The sequence below is a fragment of the Micromys minutus genome (genome assembly GCF_963924665.1).
Source record: "Micromys minutus genome assembly, chromosome: 3".
In the NCBI taxonomy this organism is placed as follows: domain Eukaryota; kingdom Metazoa; phylum Chordata; class Mammalia; order Rodentia; family Muridae; genus Micromys; species Micromys minutus.
Window position 1 is genome coordinate 91,030,269 of NC_137972.1, and position 18,390 is coordinate 91,048,658.

The 18,390-nt window shown below is 53.5% G+C and overlaps 1 protein-coding gene across 3 annotated transcripts; it reads left to right on the forward strand.

The window, feature by feature from the left end:
• Positions 1 to 3,664: 3,664 nt before the first annotated feature.
• Positions 3,665 to 14,329, forward strand: SIX3 (SIX homeobox 3; the record flags this gene model as incomplete). 3 transcript variants are annotated; one of them, XM_080914253.1, is made up of 3 exons in its annotated part: positions 3,665 to 3,719; positions 11,177 to 12,011; positions 13,682 to 13,874. In XM_080914253.1, the coding sequence occupies 3 exons, from the start codon at positions 3,665 to 3,667 to the stop codon at positions 13,872 to 13,874; spliced, it is 1,083 nt and encodes a 360-aa protein (XP_080770379.1). The 3 variants fall into 3 exon arrangements, with proteins under 3 accessions (XP_080770379.1, XP_080770381.1, XP_080770380.1); XM_080914255.1 differs by lacking the exon at positions 3,665 to 3,719 and adding an exon at positions 14,240 to 14,329 and having other exon boundaries at positions 11,179 to 12,011; positions 13,682 to 13,841; XM_080914254.1 differs by lacking the exon at positions 3,665 to 3,719 and having other exon boundaries at positions 11,185 to 11,275; positions 11,384 to 12,011.
• Positions 14,330 to 18,390: the final 4,061 nt, after the last annotated feature.

The window sequence follows — 18,390 nt, forward strand, 5'->3', positions numbered from 1 at the left end:
TTGCCCCTAGTTCTGTGTCCTGGGCAGAAGGCACAAGGGTAAGAAAGAAAATACATTACATCCTGTCAAGTGTGTGGAGCAGTTGGTCTTTCTTTGAGAGGCGAATGTTAGAGGTGAATCTCACAAGTGTTCCAGCTAACCCCCCCAGACAAAATTTTCACTGTCACAAGTGTTCCAGCTAACCCCCCCCAGACAAAATTTTCAAGTCAGAGTTTAAAAATTGACTGGAAAGTCAGAAGAAGTATTTCCAGATCTAAAGTGCCCGTGGTTTAGAAAGGCTCTAAACTTCTTAGAGAAGTGGGTGTTCAAAGGCAACCAGTTTCCAGTGCTAAACCTTAGCTAGAAGGAACCAAAGTCACACTTTGCTCTGAGGATGATGTGCCTGTGTTCACTTCATTCCTTCCGTCACAGCCTCTTCCTGAGGTTCATCAGCAGGTGACCCATTTGGGGGTGAGAGAGAAGCAACCTGAAGAGAAATAGCTTTGAAAGGAACTGCCCTCCCGAGGAAGATTAAGATTACATAGACTCTAAGTTGATTTTCACAGTTTATTGTTCAAAACACAATCAAGAACAAATTCACTAAAATGTCCAGGAACTAAATGTGTCTTGGAAAAGTGTAAGAGCTGTTCACAAAAGGGAGGAAAATGCTTCCCTATTCACACATCCCCCTCCCCGCCTGTTCACAGCCCCCACCTCTTCAGTGGACAGTTACATTTGTCGCAATGTGCCCTGCAGCAATGTTTGGGGGGTCACTTCTTTACAACACATGCTTCCATTTGCTTCTTGGAGAGTGGTTCTGGACTTGTTGGCCCTGGAGGTAGCGCTCCTTCTCACTCCCTTTCTCCCTCCCCTCCTCCCCTTTCCTAGTCGTTCTTTTCAAGAAATGGTCCAAGACTCACGCGCCTACTACTTTTAGAGGGAGAGACTCTGAGGGAATGAGCCCAAGAGAGCACACTAGAAAATGTGGTGAGGTCGGGAGGAGCAGCAGTGCTCTGGGCAGCCCCTGCCTCTTCCAGAGGGAAGTGGAGCAGCCATTGTCTGGGATTGTTCCCCAGGACTCAATGTGCGGAAGGAGGTGGCAGAGAAATCAATTCAGTACACCTTAAGCCTAGCCCCAGAACCACTATGGGAAACCCTGTTGGTGGAATCTCTGCCAGGCTAGGCCCTCAGTCCCTGCCTGGACTAGAGGAAGTTGAAGACTTCTCAGTATCCCACAAAAGAAAACTAGTTTCATACATAATTTAGTTTGGTCTAGCATATTCCTTGTGGATGTGTTTGATGTACACGGGGTTGAGCTATATAGTTTTGTTCAGATTGCAAAGGAGAAAGGGGGACAAAACAGGGTTTTCCCTTATCTAGAAGCTTCCTTAGAACTGCAGACCCTCATTGGAAATTGAGAATCTCTTGTCATCTAGTGGAGGCCATTTGTCTGGGCTGTTTACTCAAGCCCTATTCCACAGCCCAATTTCCCAGGCAAAGAGTGAAAAAGACAACCAACGGAAAGAACCGGAGCAAAAAGAATCTTTCCTGTATTGCCCTCTTCTGGGTGTCTCCAACAGAGCAGGTAGGAGTGCCCAAAGGGAGCCTCTGGGGTGGATGATTCTTTGGCCCTTTCTTCAGAATGTGGCCTGAAACTTTCCATCAGAAGATTCAACCAAGTTTCTTTCTCCAGGGCCATCGGGTATCTTGAAGAAAGTACTGTGCTCTCCTTGGCTTCCTGTACAGCCATGTGCATTTCTGGGGGTCACTCCGTGTGAATACAGTAGCTTTTGTCTGCACCTGGACGACAGGGTGTGTGTCCATGCACTCCATCCATTCCTACGACACGTCTTTATTCCTCCAGTACTGATGTTAGCATTCCTATAATTTTCCTAAGCGTGTTCTTGAACACTCACAGTGTGAATACTTCTGTGAACGCCAGATGAGGGTGAGACCTAAGGGATCTGCGCTGGGGAGAGGAGGTGTGCAAGGGGAGGCTCTAGACTTTGGGCAGGCTGTAAGGTTTGGTAAGTTTCCTAGGTTTTTCTTTCTTTTTTTTTTTTCACACCTTCCTCTACCCTAGCAAGTATTTATGCTAACCTTTTAAAAGAAGGAGCAACCCTCTGCCACCTCACAGGATGGATTCAGGACAGGTGAGAACAGCTCCTAGAACCTCCCCTGGTAGACAGTAGCTCCTAACAGCCAAAATCCGAAGCAAGTGAAATCTTCTGGCGGTTAGGCATCAGCTGACATACCGACCACAGACATCCGGTGGGCTCCGCAGTTAACCTCGGGGAGCCTCTAAGCAAGCACCCCGAGCATTTGGGGGCGAAACTCTACTTTTTGGAGTCCCGGGCACAGCTACACTTGCAACTGCAAACTAGCAGGGCCCGCCCCCTCGGCTCCTCCTTAAGCCCTCACCCCAACTTTAAGCTCCCAGTAGGAGATAGCCAGAGCTGGAGTCACTGTCTCCCTCTAAGCACCGTGGGGAGAAGGTACTTTTCAGGGTCCCTAGAGGGACCTAAGGCCCTGGATAGCAGAGGCAGCGTACTGAAAACAGTTATCACAAGTTTCTAGACAACTCTAAGCGATGAGTATTCCTCCGCTGTCTTCTCTGGCCTGGGCAGTCTGTATTTGCACCTGCTCCCGAGATCAGCCACTGGGCGGTCACAGAGAAGGGTCTGAGCACACACGTTCTCATCCTGTGGAAGTGGCTTCAGAGAATCTTCTAGATGTGAGGTTTTTTTTTGTTTTTGTTTTTTTTTTTTTTGTTTTGTTTTTGTTTTTTTCGTGATTGAAGATGACTGGCGACTAAGTTCAGGTAGTGTATTCTTAAAGGAAGAATACTAGTCCGACTATTGGCCTGTGAGTTTTTCCTGCGCCTTGGCGCTGAGTGAAGCCACCTCTTCCCCTCCCTCAAGCAGCTTCCTTGGCCGAGTGAAAGGGCCAGGCCCTGAGATCTGTGCGGCTGAAGTTCTTAATGCTCACTCCAGAGATGTGATTCAAAGGTCCAAGCTGTCTGGTAATCTTGCAGGGCCGGGAAGGAGAAGGAGATCTTGGTAGCTGCCCCGTACTCACAGCAGGCAGGAGCTCTAACCTCGATACACAGGACCTTCGGACCTAACTGCCTTTCCATCTCACTCCCAACCCAATCTGCGATCCGGATTGGCGGCGGAGGGGTGGGAGGGCTGCTGAGGGAGTTAGGTTGACACAGGACGGAGGTGGAGGTGGAAAGAGAGAAGAAAAAGAAGCAAGATTGGGTGAGGATGGGCAGATGGCTGAGAATGAGGTGGAGATGGAGTTGGGGTTGCATCGCAGGGCACCAGCTCTTCCCCCTTCTATGGAGAGGTGCGTCTGGCTGCTCCGTTACTCCCCCCTCCTAAAGCTAATAATGTAGTAATTTAGGAGGGGTGAGGGGCTGGGCGAAGGGAGGGAGAGGAGAGGATGGGGGGCGCCCCAGGAGCGAAAGCAAACTGCTAGATGCAGAAGCGCTGCGGCAGTTCAGGCTTCCCAACAGGTTAGCTAGCCTAGGATCCACCCGGCATTTCGCGGGGGGGGGGGGGGGCGGTGTTGAGATTGCTAGGAGGGGAGAACCTTCCTGTAGGACAGAGGGAGGGAAAGAGAGATAGGAGCTAGAGCGCGCGCGCGCTCGCGCGGAGCCCTTTGAAAGGACTTACACTTCCTAATGAATATTTATCCGCCGCTGCTACACGCTCCCGGCTTCTCTTACCTTTCCGCAGGTAAGATCCTCCCTGCTCTCTTACCCTGGTGTGTGTGTGTGTGTGTGTGTGTGTGTGTGTGTGTGATCCTGGTTGCCCCACCTCCCAGACTCGGGTGCGGGTGGTCAGTCTTTGGGCCGGAGGATGAGGTGTGGGATATGGGATAAGGTGGCTTCTCTGTATGCGATGGGCCTCGCACAACCAAAACAAGTGTGTGAGTGGGGGGGGGGCGTGCTACCTGTGTAGAACGAGAGAGAGAGAGAGAGAGAGAGAGAGAGAGAGAGAGAGAGAGAGAGAGAGAGAGAGAGAGAGAGAGAGATTGTGCGCCCCCGAGCGCGCGTCTGCTCTATGCGCGCATTAGGGACATTTTTGGACTTTTCTCTCAGACTCCCTGGATCTCTTGCCTTTGCCTTTCTTTGGTTCTCCTCCCCCCTCATTTGGCCTCTTCTACCTCCTCCCCCACTCCACCACTACCCTCGGTTGCAGAACTACTCCTCTGGCCTGCTTTGTGCTGCTGGCGCGCATCCCTCCAAGCAGGCTCTCCTGTCTCTCACAAAGAGTATGGAGGGTTTTTTTTCCCCTCTGTGACCCCTACACTAAGACCGCTGGTTCAGGGATCCCTCGACCCCTTTCCTGCTGGTTCAAATCTTGAGGTTCTGCTGCGCGCTCTGCCTCCTTCCCCCTCTTGGGGCGCAGAGGCTCAGTGCAAGGAGCTGCTTGGAACTCCGGGGTACCGGGTGGAGCTTCACAAGGGGTCTACTAACCTGGAACCGCGAGCCAGAAAACCCCTATGGTAGGGCGCTAGTACCCAGCCCCCCCTCCCCAACCTGAGCCACCGCTGGCGGGAGGAGTCCAAGGAACTCGGACCCGCCTAGGGGAAAAGAGGGAGGGGAAAGGGAAGGGGTCGGGGAGGAGCTGATGATTTACACAGAATTCTTTAAACAGACTTACCCAGCCACCTGTTGAGAATCAGTCTGGGGTCGGCAAGCTCCGGATCTGCTCTTGGTGGGCACACGAAAGCAAAAGCCAAGCTGGGAAAATATATATATATATTTTTGGCTATGCCAGACTCGGCGGGTTAGGCTAACAACCCTGCGCTAGGTTAGCGAGACTGTAAGATCCAAGAGGAGGCTGTTGCAAGAAGATCCACTAGTCCATCGTCCGCTCCGACCCCACGCCTCCTTAGCTTAGAGGCCAGGGACTCTGAGCTGGTGAGCTCGGGAGCTCCGGGCTCTCAGTTCAGCTTAAGCAGGGGCAGGCCTTCTAAGCCCTGCTCAGAAGTCAAGAGCAGCAGCGCCGCCGCTCCTCGCAGCCTTTCACGATGCAGCCGCTTCTTATTCTTGTGCCTCGGCCTTTCTGGGCGTCCCTGGACAAAGCCCCCAGAACCCGGTCGCTCCCTTCCCGCTAAATCCCCTTCGGGGTCAGTGCGCTACCAGCACAGGGCCGCACGCCTCTCCTGCTAGCCGTGTGGCTCTTAAAGAGCCCCACACCCCTCCGCCCTGCGTACTCCTCCGACCCCCGCCACCCCTCCCCTCTCCTCCGGATCTAGCCCCCCACGCCGACGCCTCAAGTCCCTGCTGCCCCGACCCAATGCCCGTGGACTCCCAGCCCCCTCCTTTCGCCTCCTCCCCTGAGCAGTCGGTGGGTCCCCGAACTGAATCCTACCCTCCGTTTCAGGTCTCCCTTCTCTCCTAGAGCACCCGCCCCTGACTTTTCCGCCGATGCTTTTGCCCTAGGAGCGGATGATGACCTGGGCACTACTCTTGTCCAGCTCAGAGATGACCCTAGAGTTTATGACTAGACTTGTCTAGGGGTTCGTGGGATGGAAAGGATGGCTGGGCACAGGAGTGGAGCAGAATGGAAGGAGGGAAGGGAGGAGGGGCCGGTCAAATAGACTCTGAGGCTCTTCTATCCTAGGACCGACTTTGGTCTTCAGCGGTAGTGGGAAGCTGACATTGAATGGGATCTTGAGGTTAGCAATCTCACCTTGAGCAGCGTAGGAGGGTTGGGTGGTGAGCATAGGAAGACAGGCTTCCAGAAAGTCCTGCGCGGATAACCGAGAGTTCCCTGCCCCTCAAACCCAGCAAGTGCTAGGGGTACACAAGAATGGAATGAAAGGGGACCCTGCATTTCAATTGTTCCGGAGAAAGGACAATGGAGGCGAGAGGGCAGTGAGAGACGTCAGCTCTTTCTGAGGGGTGAAGTGCAGTTTCTAATAGTTCCTTATATTAACTAGTTAACCTTGCTCCTTGGCCCAAGAGGAGAGTAGATGCTTGATCTAGTGGATGTCTATCTATCTCCACTCCCCTTTTTCTAGGACTTCCCTCGTTTCTCTTCCAGGTTTGTGTTGGGCCCAACTCTTGTACAAGGGCAATGCCTTTCCTGGGGTCACTTCTTCAGACCTCTCCGGGGCTAGAAACCCGATGGAAAAGAGACTGCGCCCCGGGTGGGGGTGGGGGTGTGTGAAGGCAAGTGGGAATCTGGAAGTTGGGCTCTGGGGGTGTGTGTGAGCAGGAGTAGTTTGGAGAGCTGAACCTCCCCACCCTTTCCCAAACACAGGCCTAGAGTTCCAGATGTCGGGAAGGTTGGCCAGAAAGAAGTGTGGGGCCTCCCGGGGAGATGAGAGCAAAGGAATGTGCAGATAGGAAGGAAGCTGACCCTCCCTTGGGTACCAGCCCTTCTGATGCTCTGATGGAGGTCCTGATGCACCTTTAAGGAGCTGCGCTGGTTCATTGAATTACAGCTGGCCCTGTGGGGGAAAGTTCAGGTATACACGGGCGAGCTAAAACCTACCTCCCTACTTTCCCATACATGCAGCCATTTTTAGCCCGCATCCCTCAAGGATCCGGCTCCTTTCTCTAGGAGCTGGATCACTGTGCAGTCGCTAGACTAAGCTTGCGCCCACCCTCCTGGGCCTGATGGTGGGAGGTGTTCAGGTCCTAGAGAGAGCCAAACCCCTCTTGTTTGAGGATGTGGGGGGTGGAAGGGCCTTTAGCGGGCGGCGGGGCTCATTAGGCAGAGCGGGGTGCCGAGAGGTGCGCGCTGCCGGCCCCAGAGGCCGCCTTTGAGCCGTCGGGGCGGCTTCATTAAGCAGCGCTAACAAGGCGTACAAATGCCGGGCCCAGCAGCTTTCTCGCAATGGTGGGGCCTTAGCAGGGCGCCAGGCTAATGAGGGTCACTCAAAGGGGCTGATCAAATATTCAAATTTCCCCTCGCGCCGGGAACTTTTATGCAACGGGAAAGTTGAGGCAACTGAGCTGTGTTTACTGTCCCGAGCGACAACTGCTTGAAGCCCGGTTCCCCGGAGGCTAAGGAAGGGAGGGAAGCTAAGGGGGAGGGAGCAGTTGTTGTTGTTGTTGTTGTTGTTGTTGTTGTTCAAAGGAAAATAATCGGGGTCCTTGAAGGGATTCGAGGCCTCCCCGCCGGAGAACTGAGCTCCCCTGCGCCCTCCCTGGCGGTCTGCGCCAAGCTCCTCAGAGTTTGCAGCTTGCGGGGCGACCCAGACCACCCGCTACCCAACAAGCTCTGTGTCCCGACGTCCTAGATAGAGCCCGGAAGAGGCGTTGCCCCCACGACCAACCTTCCTGACCACTTGGATCGGCTGTTCCGGGTTGAGCAAGGCGAACTGGGGGGAAGCTGTGCCAGGCCTTTTGGGGCTCGCTCTCCTTGACTTTCCCTGTAATCCAAAACAAGGAGGAAGTGTGCTTCCTACAAAGTCCTCTGATTGTATTGAGACTTTCCCTTGGCTGGGTCGGAGCTGATATTTGTAAATAAATGCTGGGCCGAGCAGGATAGAACACTCCCCATTTCAAATGCTCCATTTCTCCCAGCAGCAACTGAACTCTAAATCCTCTGATCCGGTAGGCCAGGGTTGGGTGACGGCAAATGTGTCTGTGCGAGTGACCTCAGTGGGTACCAATGCCACCAAGTCCCCGTCCTGAGAGGTCAGAGTGAAAAGGAAATCTAGAGGCCCTACAAGCCAATCCCCTCGGGTTTTGTGGCTTTGAGAGAATCGGAGTGCAGGCGATCCTCAGCGTCCCACCCCCTCTGGAAGCGCTCTGGGCTCAGTTCCGAGCCTTCGCTTCACCCACTCCAGATCAGCGAGGAAAGCAGCCTGGTCCTTTGCACCAGCGCCTCTCCTCAGTTCTGAACCGAATGAGAATTTGGGGGGGGGGACTCCAGAGGCCCACAGACATCCTCTCCAAAAGTGCACACACCCAAAACTTTTAGATCCAGACCCCGCGGAGCCTCGGTGGGATCCAGTTCTACAGCAAGCATAAGGGACCACCCGCCCCGCCTCCCTGCTCAGCTCTCAGGACTCTCAACTTACCGGCCTCGGGAGGCGGCGTAGTGCTTCCGGCCTGAGCTGCAGAAGCGCTGGCGGCGTTGTGGCCCGGAGGTGGGCTCAGAGGGCGGCGCGGACAGTCCCAGGCTGCGGGCCCCAGCCGGGTCCGGGCGCGCTCAGAGCTCTGCGCCTCGCCTGCGCCCTCCTTCCGGCCTGGCGCTCTCAAGGCACCGCCAGCGAACTGCGGAGCCCCGCGGGCCCACGGGCGACCAGGCACTGGCTAGAGTACAGGGCTGTTCCCGAGCAGCATCTGTAATCCTTCTGCCTCAATTCTTCCTGAGTGCTGAGGGTTTTCGATTTCAGCGCCTTCGGCACAGCCCTCGGCACCTGCCCAGCCTCCCTCCAGGCCTGGGTCCCCCCCACTCGGAGGCGGGGGTTTGCGGAGATTGGGAGGGACTGGCCGGGTTCACCCGCCCGCCTGGCGCCTGGGTCCCCGGCTCCGGGGGATGCAGTTTCGGGGTCACGAGCTGCTTTCAAAAAGTTGAACACAATATTCGGAAACCCACCCGTAGGAATTCTCCCCCTCCACACGCGGCACAATACCCACTCCCCTCCCCTTTTTCATTCCTTCCTCCCCCGCTTCCTCCTCCTGCCCCTTCTCCCTCCCACCTTTCAGCCTATAATCCTTCCCCCTACGAGAGAAAGGGGTCCGGAAGAAAAGATGAAGTGTCTGTTTTTTGTGTCCCAACCTTTGGGCTCTTTCTGGGCCCGCAATGAGCGACCGCCCAGAGCTTCACAGTTGAGCAGAAAAGTACTCCTGGTCCAGATGAAGATGTTTGGAGAGAGAGAGAGAGAGACCGCCAAAGCGAGGCTCGACAGACCCACCTTTTAGGGGAAACATTCTTCCGCCCTGGTCAGAGAGTTCAGGTTCCCCACCTGTCTCTTGCTAAAGAGCCAGCACAGTCCCCCTAACCCAAGCCAAACATTCGGTGTCACACTCATTTCGGGTTTGCACCCCTCCGCCCTCTAAAACCTGGCACTGCCGATCAAGGCCTAAGAAAGACCGGAGCTTGAGATTTGGGGCCTGCGATCATTTTGGTTCCAGCCTCCAGTTGAGTTCATGTTTAAATTCTCCCACAACTTCTTTTTTTCCCTCTCCTCTCTCATTGAGATCTCCGGAGTGGTGTATACCCGGCGCCGCGCCCCCAGATCTGCATCGGAATGTAGAAAAGATCTTTAAAAAAAAAAGTTTTGAATTCCTCAATGATTTTTCTTCTGGAAAGGCAGCTTAGGATAATTATTTCAGCTTTATTGAGGGCAGATTAGTTGAAGTCTGGGCGCTGCGTTTCAATACGCGTTGTACATGGGCCGACAATGTGGGCATTGTTGGCTACTGTGTGTGAATTCATTCAACATATACACTTTTTAACACCAAACCGAATCCTGTCTAAATATACACAGTGCGCAGGGAAAGATGTCTCTGACCCGGACAAATCTGCGTAAATCACACTTCCATAGTTACAGAAGACTCACAAAGGGAGGCCCGGCCTCAAGATGCAGATTACAACCTCTCGCAAGCAACATACCTAAGAATAAGTAAATGTCCATGCCTGGCCTGGGGGTTGTGGCAGCCGCAGGCAGGAAACATCCTCTGCATTCTTTGGACAAGGGGGTTCTGTTTCAGGGTTATGGTATTGCTTTTTGTATGGAGAATTTTGGCTTGTATTATTTATTATAGTAATTCACATTATGAACAAACACTGATCTTTCAGGCCTTGGGTGCTGACTCAGGGTGGCCTCTAAAGTTCCTGTATCTTTTGAGGGCTGTTGGGCACACCGAGGGTTGTAAGCACCATGGATATAGGGAAAGTGGGCATCCTCCAGACATTCCACGGTCCAGAGTCCCTAGGTTTCTGGCCTCCTGTTGCTAGTCTAGCGCTGTGGGAGGCAGCTGAAGTCTGGGAGTGGGGTGAACACGGCAGTTGCTTGGGAAGACGGGGAAAGTGTAGTGTTGTTTCCACTGTTTTAAAATGCACGGTGATAGGAGAATCCAGCCAGCGCTTGGCTGGGAGCAGAACTGTGCAGTAGCTTGGAAATGTAGTCCAAGGGTACTGGCCAGGAAACCCTCATAGCCTCACGCTGTCTTAGCCCTGGGTTCAACCTCCTGGGTAACAGATCCTGGCTCCCAGATCTAGACTTGCTGTGGTGATTATGCAGATCCTGATCATCTCTCCTCTTTCTTCCTGACCACTGTCAGTGGACGCATACAGAGCAGGTCGCTGCGACACCGTGAGCAGAACTTGCCGGCACCACCTGGTTCTCAGCCTCTTCTAAGGCTGCCTGGTGCTCCTGAGGCTGGGAGTCTCTTCCTGCCCCCAAAACACTCCTTGTAACTTAATTGCTTATCCCGTTCAACTACTCTATGCCTATCTATTCTTTTTCGAATTTTTAGATCAAAACTTCTTTAAGCAAGAGGAGGAGGAAGAGAGAGGGAGGGAGGGAGGGAGGGAGGGAGGGGAGAGAGAGAGAGAGAGAGAGAGAGAGAGAGAGAGAGAGAGAGAGAGAGAGAGAGAAGAGGATATTAAGAGTTGCAAACATTTTTTTTTTTAATTCTGTTTCGCCCTCTTCTACACTCCCCCCCCCCCCCCCCCGCTAAGTGGTAAAACCTTCCTTACGTTCTCAGTATTGATTGGCAGGGCTGACAGTGATTGGCAGTGGTTGCCGTGGCAACGCCACAACGACACGCCACAGACCAATAGAAAAGCGAAACAAAATGTTTCAATGCTGCACTCACTGTGGATTTAGGGGAGATATTATGAGGCTGTTGTCATTAGGGCGATTGCCGTGGAATCGCTGAATCTTGACTCGGCGGTGGTTGGCTCTCGCTCTCCTCTCGCTCTCCTCTCTCTCCCTCTCCCTCTCTCTGCCTCGGGTTCTCTCTCTGCGCGCGCGCACCGGGCCGCTCTCCTTCCTCCCTCTCTATGTGGCTGCGCGGGTGTGTGTGTATGTGGATGTGTGTGGGGTGTGGGTGTCCCTTACGTCCTTCCTCCTCCCCCTCCTTCTCCTTCTGCTCCCCCCTCCTCCCCATCTTCTCCTCCCCCCTCTTCTCTCCCTCCTCCTGGTCCTCATCGCCCCTCTCCTCCTCTTCCTCCCCTCTCTCTTCCTCTCCCTGAATTTTCTCCTCTCCTCTCAGGTCAGTCCATGGTATTCCGCTCCCCCCTAGACCTCTATTCCTCCCACTTCTTGTTGCCAAACTTCGCCGATTCTCACCACTGCTCCCTACTTCTGGCGAGTAGCGGCGGCGGGAGCGGTGCGGGCGGCGGCGCGGGAGGAGGAGGCGGCGGCGGCGGCAGCGGCGGCGGCGGGAACCGTGCAGGAGGCGGCGGTGCTGGCGGAGCAGGCGGCGGCGGCGGCGGCGGCGGCGGCGGCTCCAGGGCCCCCCCGGAAGAGTTGTCCATGTTCCAGCTGCCCACCCTCAACTTCTCGCCGGAGCAGGTGGCCAGCGTCTGCGAGACGCTGGAGGAGACGGGCGACATCGAGCGGCTGGGCCGCTTCCTCTGGTCGCTGCCCGTGGCCCCCGGGGCGTGCGAGGCCATCAACAAACACGAGTCGATCCTGCGTGCGCGCGCCGTTGTCGCCTTCCACACCGGCAACTTCCGCGACCTGTACCACATCCTGGAGAATCACAAGTTCACCAAGGAGTCTCACGGCAAGCTGCAGGCCATGTGGCTCGAGGCGCACTACCAGGAGGCCGAGAAGCTGCGCGGCCGCCCGCTCGGCCCGGTGGACAAGTACCGCGTGCGCAAGAAGTTCCCTCTGCCGCGCACGATCTGGGATGGCGAGCAGAAGACCCATTGCTTCAAGGAGCGGACTCGGAGCCTGCTGCGGGAGTGGTACCTGCAGGATCCCTACCCCAACCCTAGCAAGAAACGCGAACTGGCGCAGGCCACCGGCCTCACCCCCACACAAGTAGGCAACTGGTTTAAGAACCGGCGACAACGCGACCGCGCAGCGGCGGCCAAGAACAGGTCAGTGGCGGGGACCGCGGCTGGGCCACAGCCCTCGGGACTAGGAAAGGGGAAACGGGTTGAAACGCAGGGGCACGGTGGGGGCGGCTGACCCAGAGCTGGAGACGCCGGTGCTCTTTGGACAGTTAGAGAAAGTTTCTGGTTGCCCTAGAACAGGGATCAACCAGCTCTGGGTTTATAGACTGCTCTGCCCAGGAAGGGCTTTTTATCAGGGCCAGCGGTGCGTGAGCATGCCTCTGGTGTCCTCGACCCACGGTGCCTGTCCCTAGGGGTCTTAGCCTCCTCCGGGGTCTTTTCAGCCCTGGCTCCAGCTAGAAGGTTGGGAGGAAAGGAAAACACGGCTTGCTGTCTGATTATTTTCGTGCACCGTGAAAGGGAAGGGGTCGGTGGTGGCTTAGAGGCGTCCATAAGCGTCAAAGGGGAAAGTGGGCCAGGGTTCCTGCCACAAAGAGAAGGCCGGTGGCCACCATCCCTTGAGCTTCCTTCCCTGACCCTAAACAGGAGAGACAGGCCGGGAGTGAAGAGGCCTGGTGGGTTTAGTGTGTTCACGTGGGGGGGGGGCTGTGAGGGTGGCGGAAAAAGTGCCCGCTCGGCTTTCTTTTCCAGCGTTAAGTCTCCCTGTATCCTCAGTTAAGAAGCATCCATTCCTTTGGTCCACTTTTTCCGCAAGCAGAACCACAGCTGCTGTTGTCCGGGGCAAGCTGGTTACAAAGTCACAAAGTTGTTTTGGTTCTGGTGCATCTTTAAATTTCGACTGGGACAAAGTAAAGAGAAAAAGGAGGGCAGGGAGAAAAGGAGTCCAAAGGGAAGGGAGAAAAAAGTGTGGGGGGTGGGGGTGGGCAACAGCTCGGGTACAGAAGAGGCCTGGGACTCTGCAAGGAACAGGGACCCCGGCTGCTGACAGCCGCTGGTGGCTGGAGGCTTTAGGGGGTGTGTGGGTTTAGGTGGCCCAGGCCTGAATCCATTTCCCTCTCATCTCTGCCCGTGGAGGCCACTTTTCGCCAGATGGGGGAAGCGCCCATGACCCAGTGAAAGGCTTCGAGGCTCAAGCAACTGCTTCTTCACCCAGAAAAGAGACAGTCTGTTCTCTCCTAGCCTTCTCTTTCCTCCCTTTCTTTCTTCTTCCTCTCCCCCCCACCCCCATCTTTTAGCTTCTAGCTTCCCTATTTTCTCTTCCCCGTATCCTGCGCTTTCTGCGGAAAGGAAAGCGATGGGTGCTCAGAGGAGAACCCCCACAGATCTGAGTGTGTGTTTGGGAAGGCCCCAGCAGAGGCTCTGCGGAATCCCTGCTTCTCCGGGCAGCGGGTCCAGTTACGTGAGCCTCGGAGGCTGCGGAAGAAAGCGAAGCTCTTCCCCACTGTTTGCTGGTCACCGTCCTCTGCCGCCTGCCCAGGGCTCCGCAGGAGGCTGGCTTGGGATTCTACCCTTCATCTGAAGGCGTCCCTATCTGGAACGCTTCCCTGGGCTAGGGAACAGGGAATTGGACTCGGGTTAGGAAGTCTCTGCGGTACTTAGGGGACATCTGGGTGCCTGGAAGAACTTGGAGTGCTGTGGGCAGGGGCGCGTTACGCGGGAGGCGGTTGTAGAGGAGGCTCCCCGCGGTGCGAGCGAGCGGAGCAGGGTGGTGGACCACCGAGTCAGGGCGGGCATGGCTCTCTTGTTCCCCGTAGGCTCCAGCACCAGGCCATAGGGCCGAGCGGGATGCGCTCGCTGGCGGAGCCCGGCTGCCCCACGCACGGCTCAGCAGAGTCACCGTCCACAGCGGCCAGTCCGACCACCAGTGTGTCCAGCCTGACGGAGCGCGCGGACACCGGCACTTCGATCCTCTCGGTAACCTCCAGCGACTCGGAATGTGATGTATGATAGCCAAGGCCGCCCTCCTCCTCCTTCCCCTCCTCCCCCTTCCACCTTCCCCTCCTCCTCCTAACCCTGCTCCTCTTCCTCTTCTTCTACTCCATCCCTAGAACAAACCGAAATCAGGACACACACACACACACACACACACACACACACACACACACACACACACGTCCATACACACTCCCACCCCAGCCAAAAAATATATTTAAAAAAAGAACAAGAAAAAATAAATTAACCTCAAACCATCAACAAACCCCCACCACCTACAACCACGGCCATCCCAAAGGAGCGCGACGCCAACAGACAGTCACAAACGCTGATGTTGCGGGCAGAAAGCATAAAAGAGGTGACAATTGTATACTGTCTAGGACAAGCACGGCTTCTCCTTTTGGTTCCCACGGACCCGGCACCCCACCTGCATGACGATTTATTTGTATCTGGGAAAATATTCTCTCTAGTTTAAAATGATTTAAAGAGTCGACTATACAAACAAAAAAACAAAACAACAAAAACAAAAACACCACCGCCGCCGCGACGAGACAACAAAAGCAAACAGACAAAAAGAAAAAAAAATTGACATCTCCGTTCTGAATTTGTTTGGTTTTTTTTTTTTTTAAGGAAAGAAAGGAAAAAAAAAAAACTCCTCGAGAGAAATAGCAAATGTTTCTTCCTTCTGTTGCTCTTTTCTCCTTTAGCCCCATCTCCCTATCTATCTATCTTACTATCTATCTATCTATCTATCTATCTATCTATCTATCTATCTATCTCTGTTTATTGGTCAAACAAGATGCAGTCTTCTGTTTTTGTTCAGCCGACAATCATTACTTCGTAAGCACCTTTTCCTCTCTGTCACTGCCTGTGTGGGTACTGGTTATAAATGTGGAAAAAGAATAGTTATGACTGTAACAGATTTTTATTTTTATTTCAAAATTTTATATGAATTATGTATATCTTAATGATTGGTCATTTCCCCAGTTTGTAATATATGCGTAGAAATTGCTTGTATATGATACCTGCTTTTTCTCCTCTCCCTTCTCTCTCTCCTCCCTCCTTCCCTGCCCACTCACCGCTTTCCTTTTGGGGATTCTCAGCCTCGGCTTGGCAGTCGAGGTTTGGCGAGGTGGCCAGGGTTAGAGCAAGAGAGGGACCCTGGCGCTACCGAAAGCGGAGAGTGAGACCCTAGTATTCTTATGCAAAAGCTATTCAAGTTTTTCCTAGCCGCTTTGGAGGCCCCTTTCACTCCCGTAGGGCGCTTTTACTGTTATCTTAACTGCGTGTTTATCTATATGTAAAAACTTTCTAAGGCAAATACAGTATTCTCCATTTTCTTATCACTCCCAAAGACTGGTGTTTGTGTCCGCCCTGGCTTACAGCGGCTGCAACGGCCCAGCCTCCCGCTTGCTCCCTAGCTTGGCGCCTGCCAGAGCCCGGGGAAGGGGAAGGATGACAAATCTGGGTCCCATTTTTTTTTTCTGGAAGTTGAGTTGAAAACTGGGAACACACGCTTGCTTGGGGGAAAGAAACCCAAACAGGATCCCAAGAGAAAGGCGGAGAGGACGCGAGGGGAAGGGGGTTACAACTAGTTTCTTCCATGACAAGATGTCAGGCCTGAATCCTCCTAGTGCTTTACCCTGGTCTCACGGCCCCTGTGAGCCCCTGGAATGTTTGATAACCTTCTAGATGTCCTACTTTTCAAAAGGAAGAAACACTAAGGCTCCCTAGCTCAAGCGACTGTCTTGAGCACAGCTAAAATATTTTTTCCTGTATTTTTAAAAATTTCTTTCTTTTTATTTTATTTTATTATTTTATTTTATTTGGAGGAGGTGTAAGATAGTTAACTATGGCCCAGGTGGAGAAGACAGGGCCAGGTGGGGCGGGAAAAGGAGGCAGTTTTCTGACTTCAGAGCCTAAAATTCGGATGCTCTCCCCTCCCACCTTCATTACTACCCTTGTCCAACTGAGTCTTTTCCCTTAAGAATCTGGATCTATCTGTTTGAAAGGGGGAAAAAAGTCCGTGTTTTTAGGGATCCTGGAGTCTCTTAGTTTCTAAAGGATTTTGGTTGCATGGTTAAAGGAAAACCAGAAACAGAACAAAACAAAACCTCACTACCCCTTGCTGACCACGTTTCTCTGCTGGCCCCAATCTTTTCTGGCCGGCTGTGGCTGCACAATTCCCAAGGATAGCTGGCTGGGAAGAAGCGGCTCTGTTGCTCTGGGCCAGGGCGGCCTGCCCTTGAGAAGGGACTAAAGTAATTTCAGAAAACTTGCCTTCTTTTTAAAAATCCAATTTCAAAGCTAGGAGGATTAAAAAGAAACCCAGTCTGAAATTTAGCGCCTGCTTCCAAACTAATTTTGACTTCCGTTTTTCTTTTGTCTTTATTCCCCACAGCACCAGAGGGGTTTACACACCGGCCTGGGCAGTGGGTTTGTCTGACTTGGAGGTGCCCTAGGTGTACAAGAGCGCATGCGCTTACATGAGGTGGAGGGTTCCTTAGGGGGTCTCTTCTTAGAATCAGGGCATCCAGCCGACCTCCCCAGCTGGCCTGGCACACAGTGTCAGAATCTCCCTTTGTGCCCACTGCCTGTGGAAACCGCCCAGTGCAGCCACATTTCTGACACCACCAGGAGTATGGGAAGAGGCATCCAAAGCCACAAGGCTTGGATCTCCTTTCTGTCACCTGCTTCTCACATACTTGACCCAGAACTTGGGGTTTTCAAACCAAAGAAATGGCTGCCTTGGTATAGACAATGTAGATGGATCCAGAGCAGCGAACAAACCAAAACTGTGGGAGGGGGTGTGTTGGAAGGAAGGGGGAGGGGGTGTGTTGGAAGCAAGGGGGAGGGGGTGTGTTGGAAGGAAGGGGCCACTGCTGTTTCAGTGACTCCTGGAGCAGTGGCATCAGGAGCAGGGGCCTTTTTGTATGAGAACAAAGGGGAAAACTTGAGTCACACTCCTTTCTGTCATCATGGCCTACAAAAAAGCAAGTTTGAGTCTACCCATTGCCTCTTCCTCCACTGCAGAAGACAGCCACTGGAGCCCTTCAACAACCTTTGCCTGAGAGGGAGTCCTGTCGTGGTTGTTGACAGCATGTGGTCCCTGTCAATCACTCCTATATTTCTACATAGGTCTACCACCAATACCAATGTTGGGGTCTTCTTTGTGTTCTCTGACTTTATCTGAGGTCTCCTGTATGCTTGTTGTGTGTGTGTGTGTGTGTGTGTGTGTGTGTGTGTGTGTGTGTGCGCGTGCGTGCGTGCACTCCCAGTTCTGAAAGTTGGGTGGTTACCACTGCATCAAGTTCTGCATATAAAAGGACACATGCACACGTGTTTGATATAAACGCAGGCGTACATCATTAGTATGTGCCTAATGTGGGCTTGGGTCTGCAGGGAAGTATTACAGTGGCTCCAGTACACCTGCAGGCTGTTGTGTGCAGGAGCTTTCTGTCCAGAGATCGTGTCTTGTGTCTTACGAGGTTCAGTCTGCTTGGGGACATTGGGGACATCGATGCTCTATCACTGTAATCAGTCCTCAAACATCAGTGCTACAGTTCCCTTTCCTAAGAAATGGCGTGCATGTGTGTGTGTGTGTGTGTGTGTGTGTGTGTGCATGCGCACACACTCTTATGCATGTGCACACATAAGGTGCACACTCACAACAGATACTCATTGGTTAGAATGAGTTGGCTGGGCTTCTGGGTTTCTCCATTCACCCTGGTACACTGGAGCTATTACAGGGGAATGGCCCTCGTCCTTTTAAAAAGAGAACAGATGGGAAGGAAGGCCCTTTTCTGGCCAGATCTCTCTTTTACTTAGTGCCTCTCCATTCTCTTTCTGGCCCCCCAAACTATGGCCAAAGCAGTCAAGGTCTTATGGGACTGCTGGGCAGTGCTGGGTGAGAGAGCTATGTTGAAATTCTACAACCTCCAGGAAGCAAACCAAAGCACGCTCGGGGCAGGGGCGTGTGGGCTCCTCTTGGCATCAGAAGGTTGAGACCTCTTCTCTGTGGACTGTGCGCCAGCCACTTCTTGCCTCCCCGGCTAATGTATTTGGCTGGGCGCCTTCCCAGGGTCAGGCCTTTATATACCTAGTTCTCCTCCTCTCTGCATCCCTCGGAGGCAAACGATGATTGTCCAGAACTTGCACCAGAAACCCAAACAGAAGGTTGGATTGTGAAGCTGTGAAAATCTGTATTCGAGACCCCACTACTCAAAACCTTTCTGCTGGAAGAAATATGGGCCAATGCACTCCTTCTGGCCTCTTCCCCTCTTAACCCACCTCCCTTCCCAGCTCCATCCCAGAACTCGAATTCAGTCCTTCTTCCTGCCCTCTGAATCCTGCCAAATTGGCTGCCCAGTGCCTAGAAGTTGATTATCCCTGGTGAGATACACCATTGATTCCAAAGAAATGGCACAGGAGCTGCCTCGGTGCCAGACAGGGATGCTGGTGCACTGTGGAGCCGAGGCACTGAAGCCTGGTTAGGTAAGGCTGGAATTAAGCTTAGAGGGACCAGTGGTCC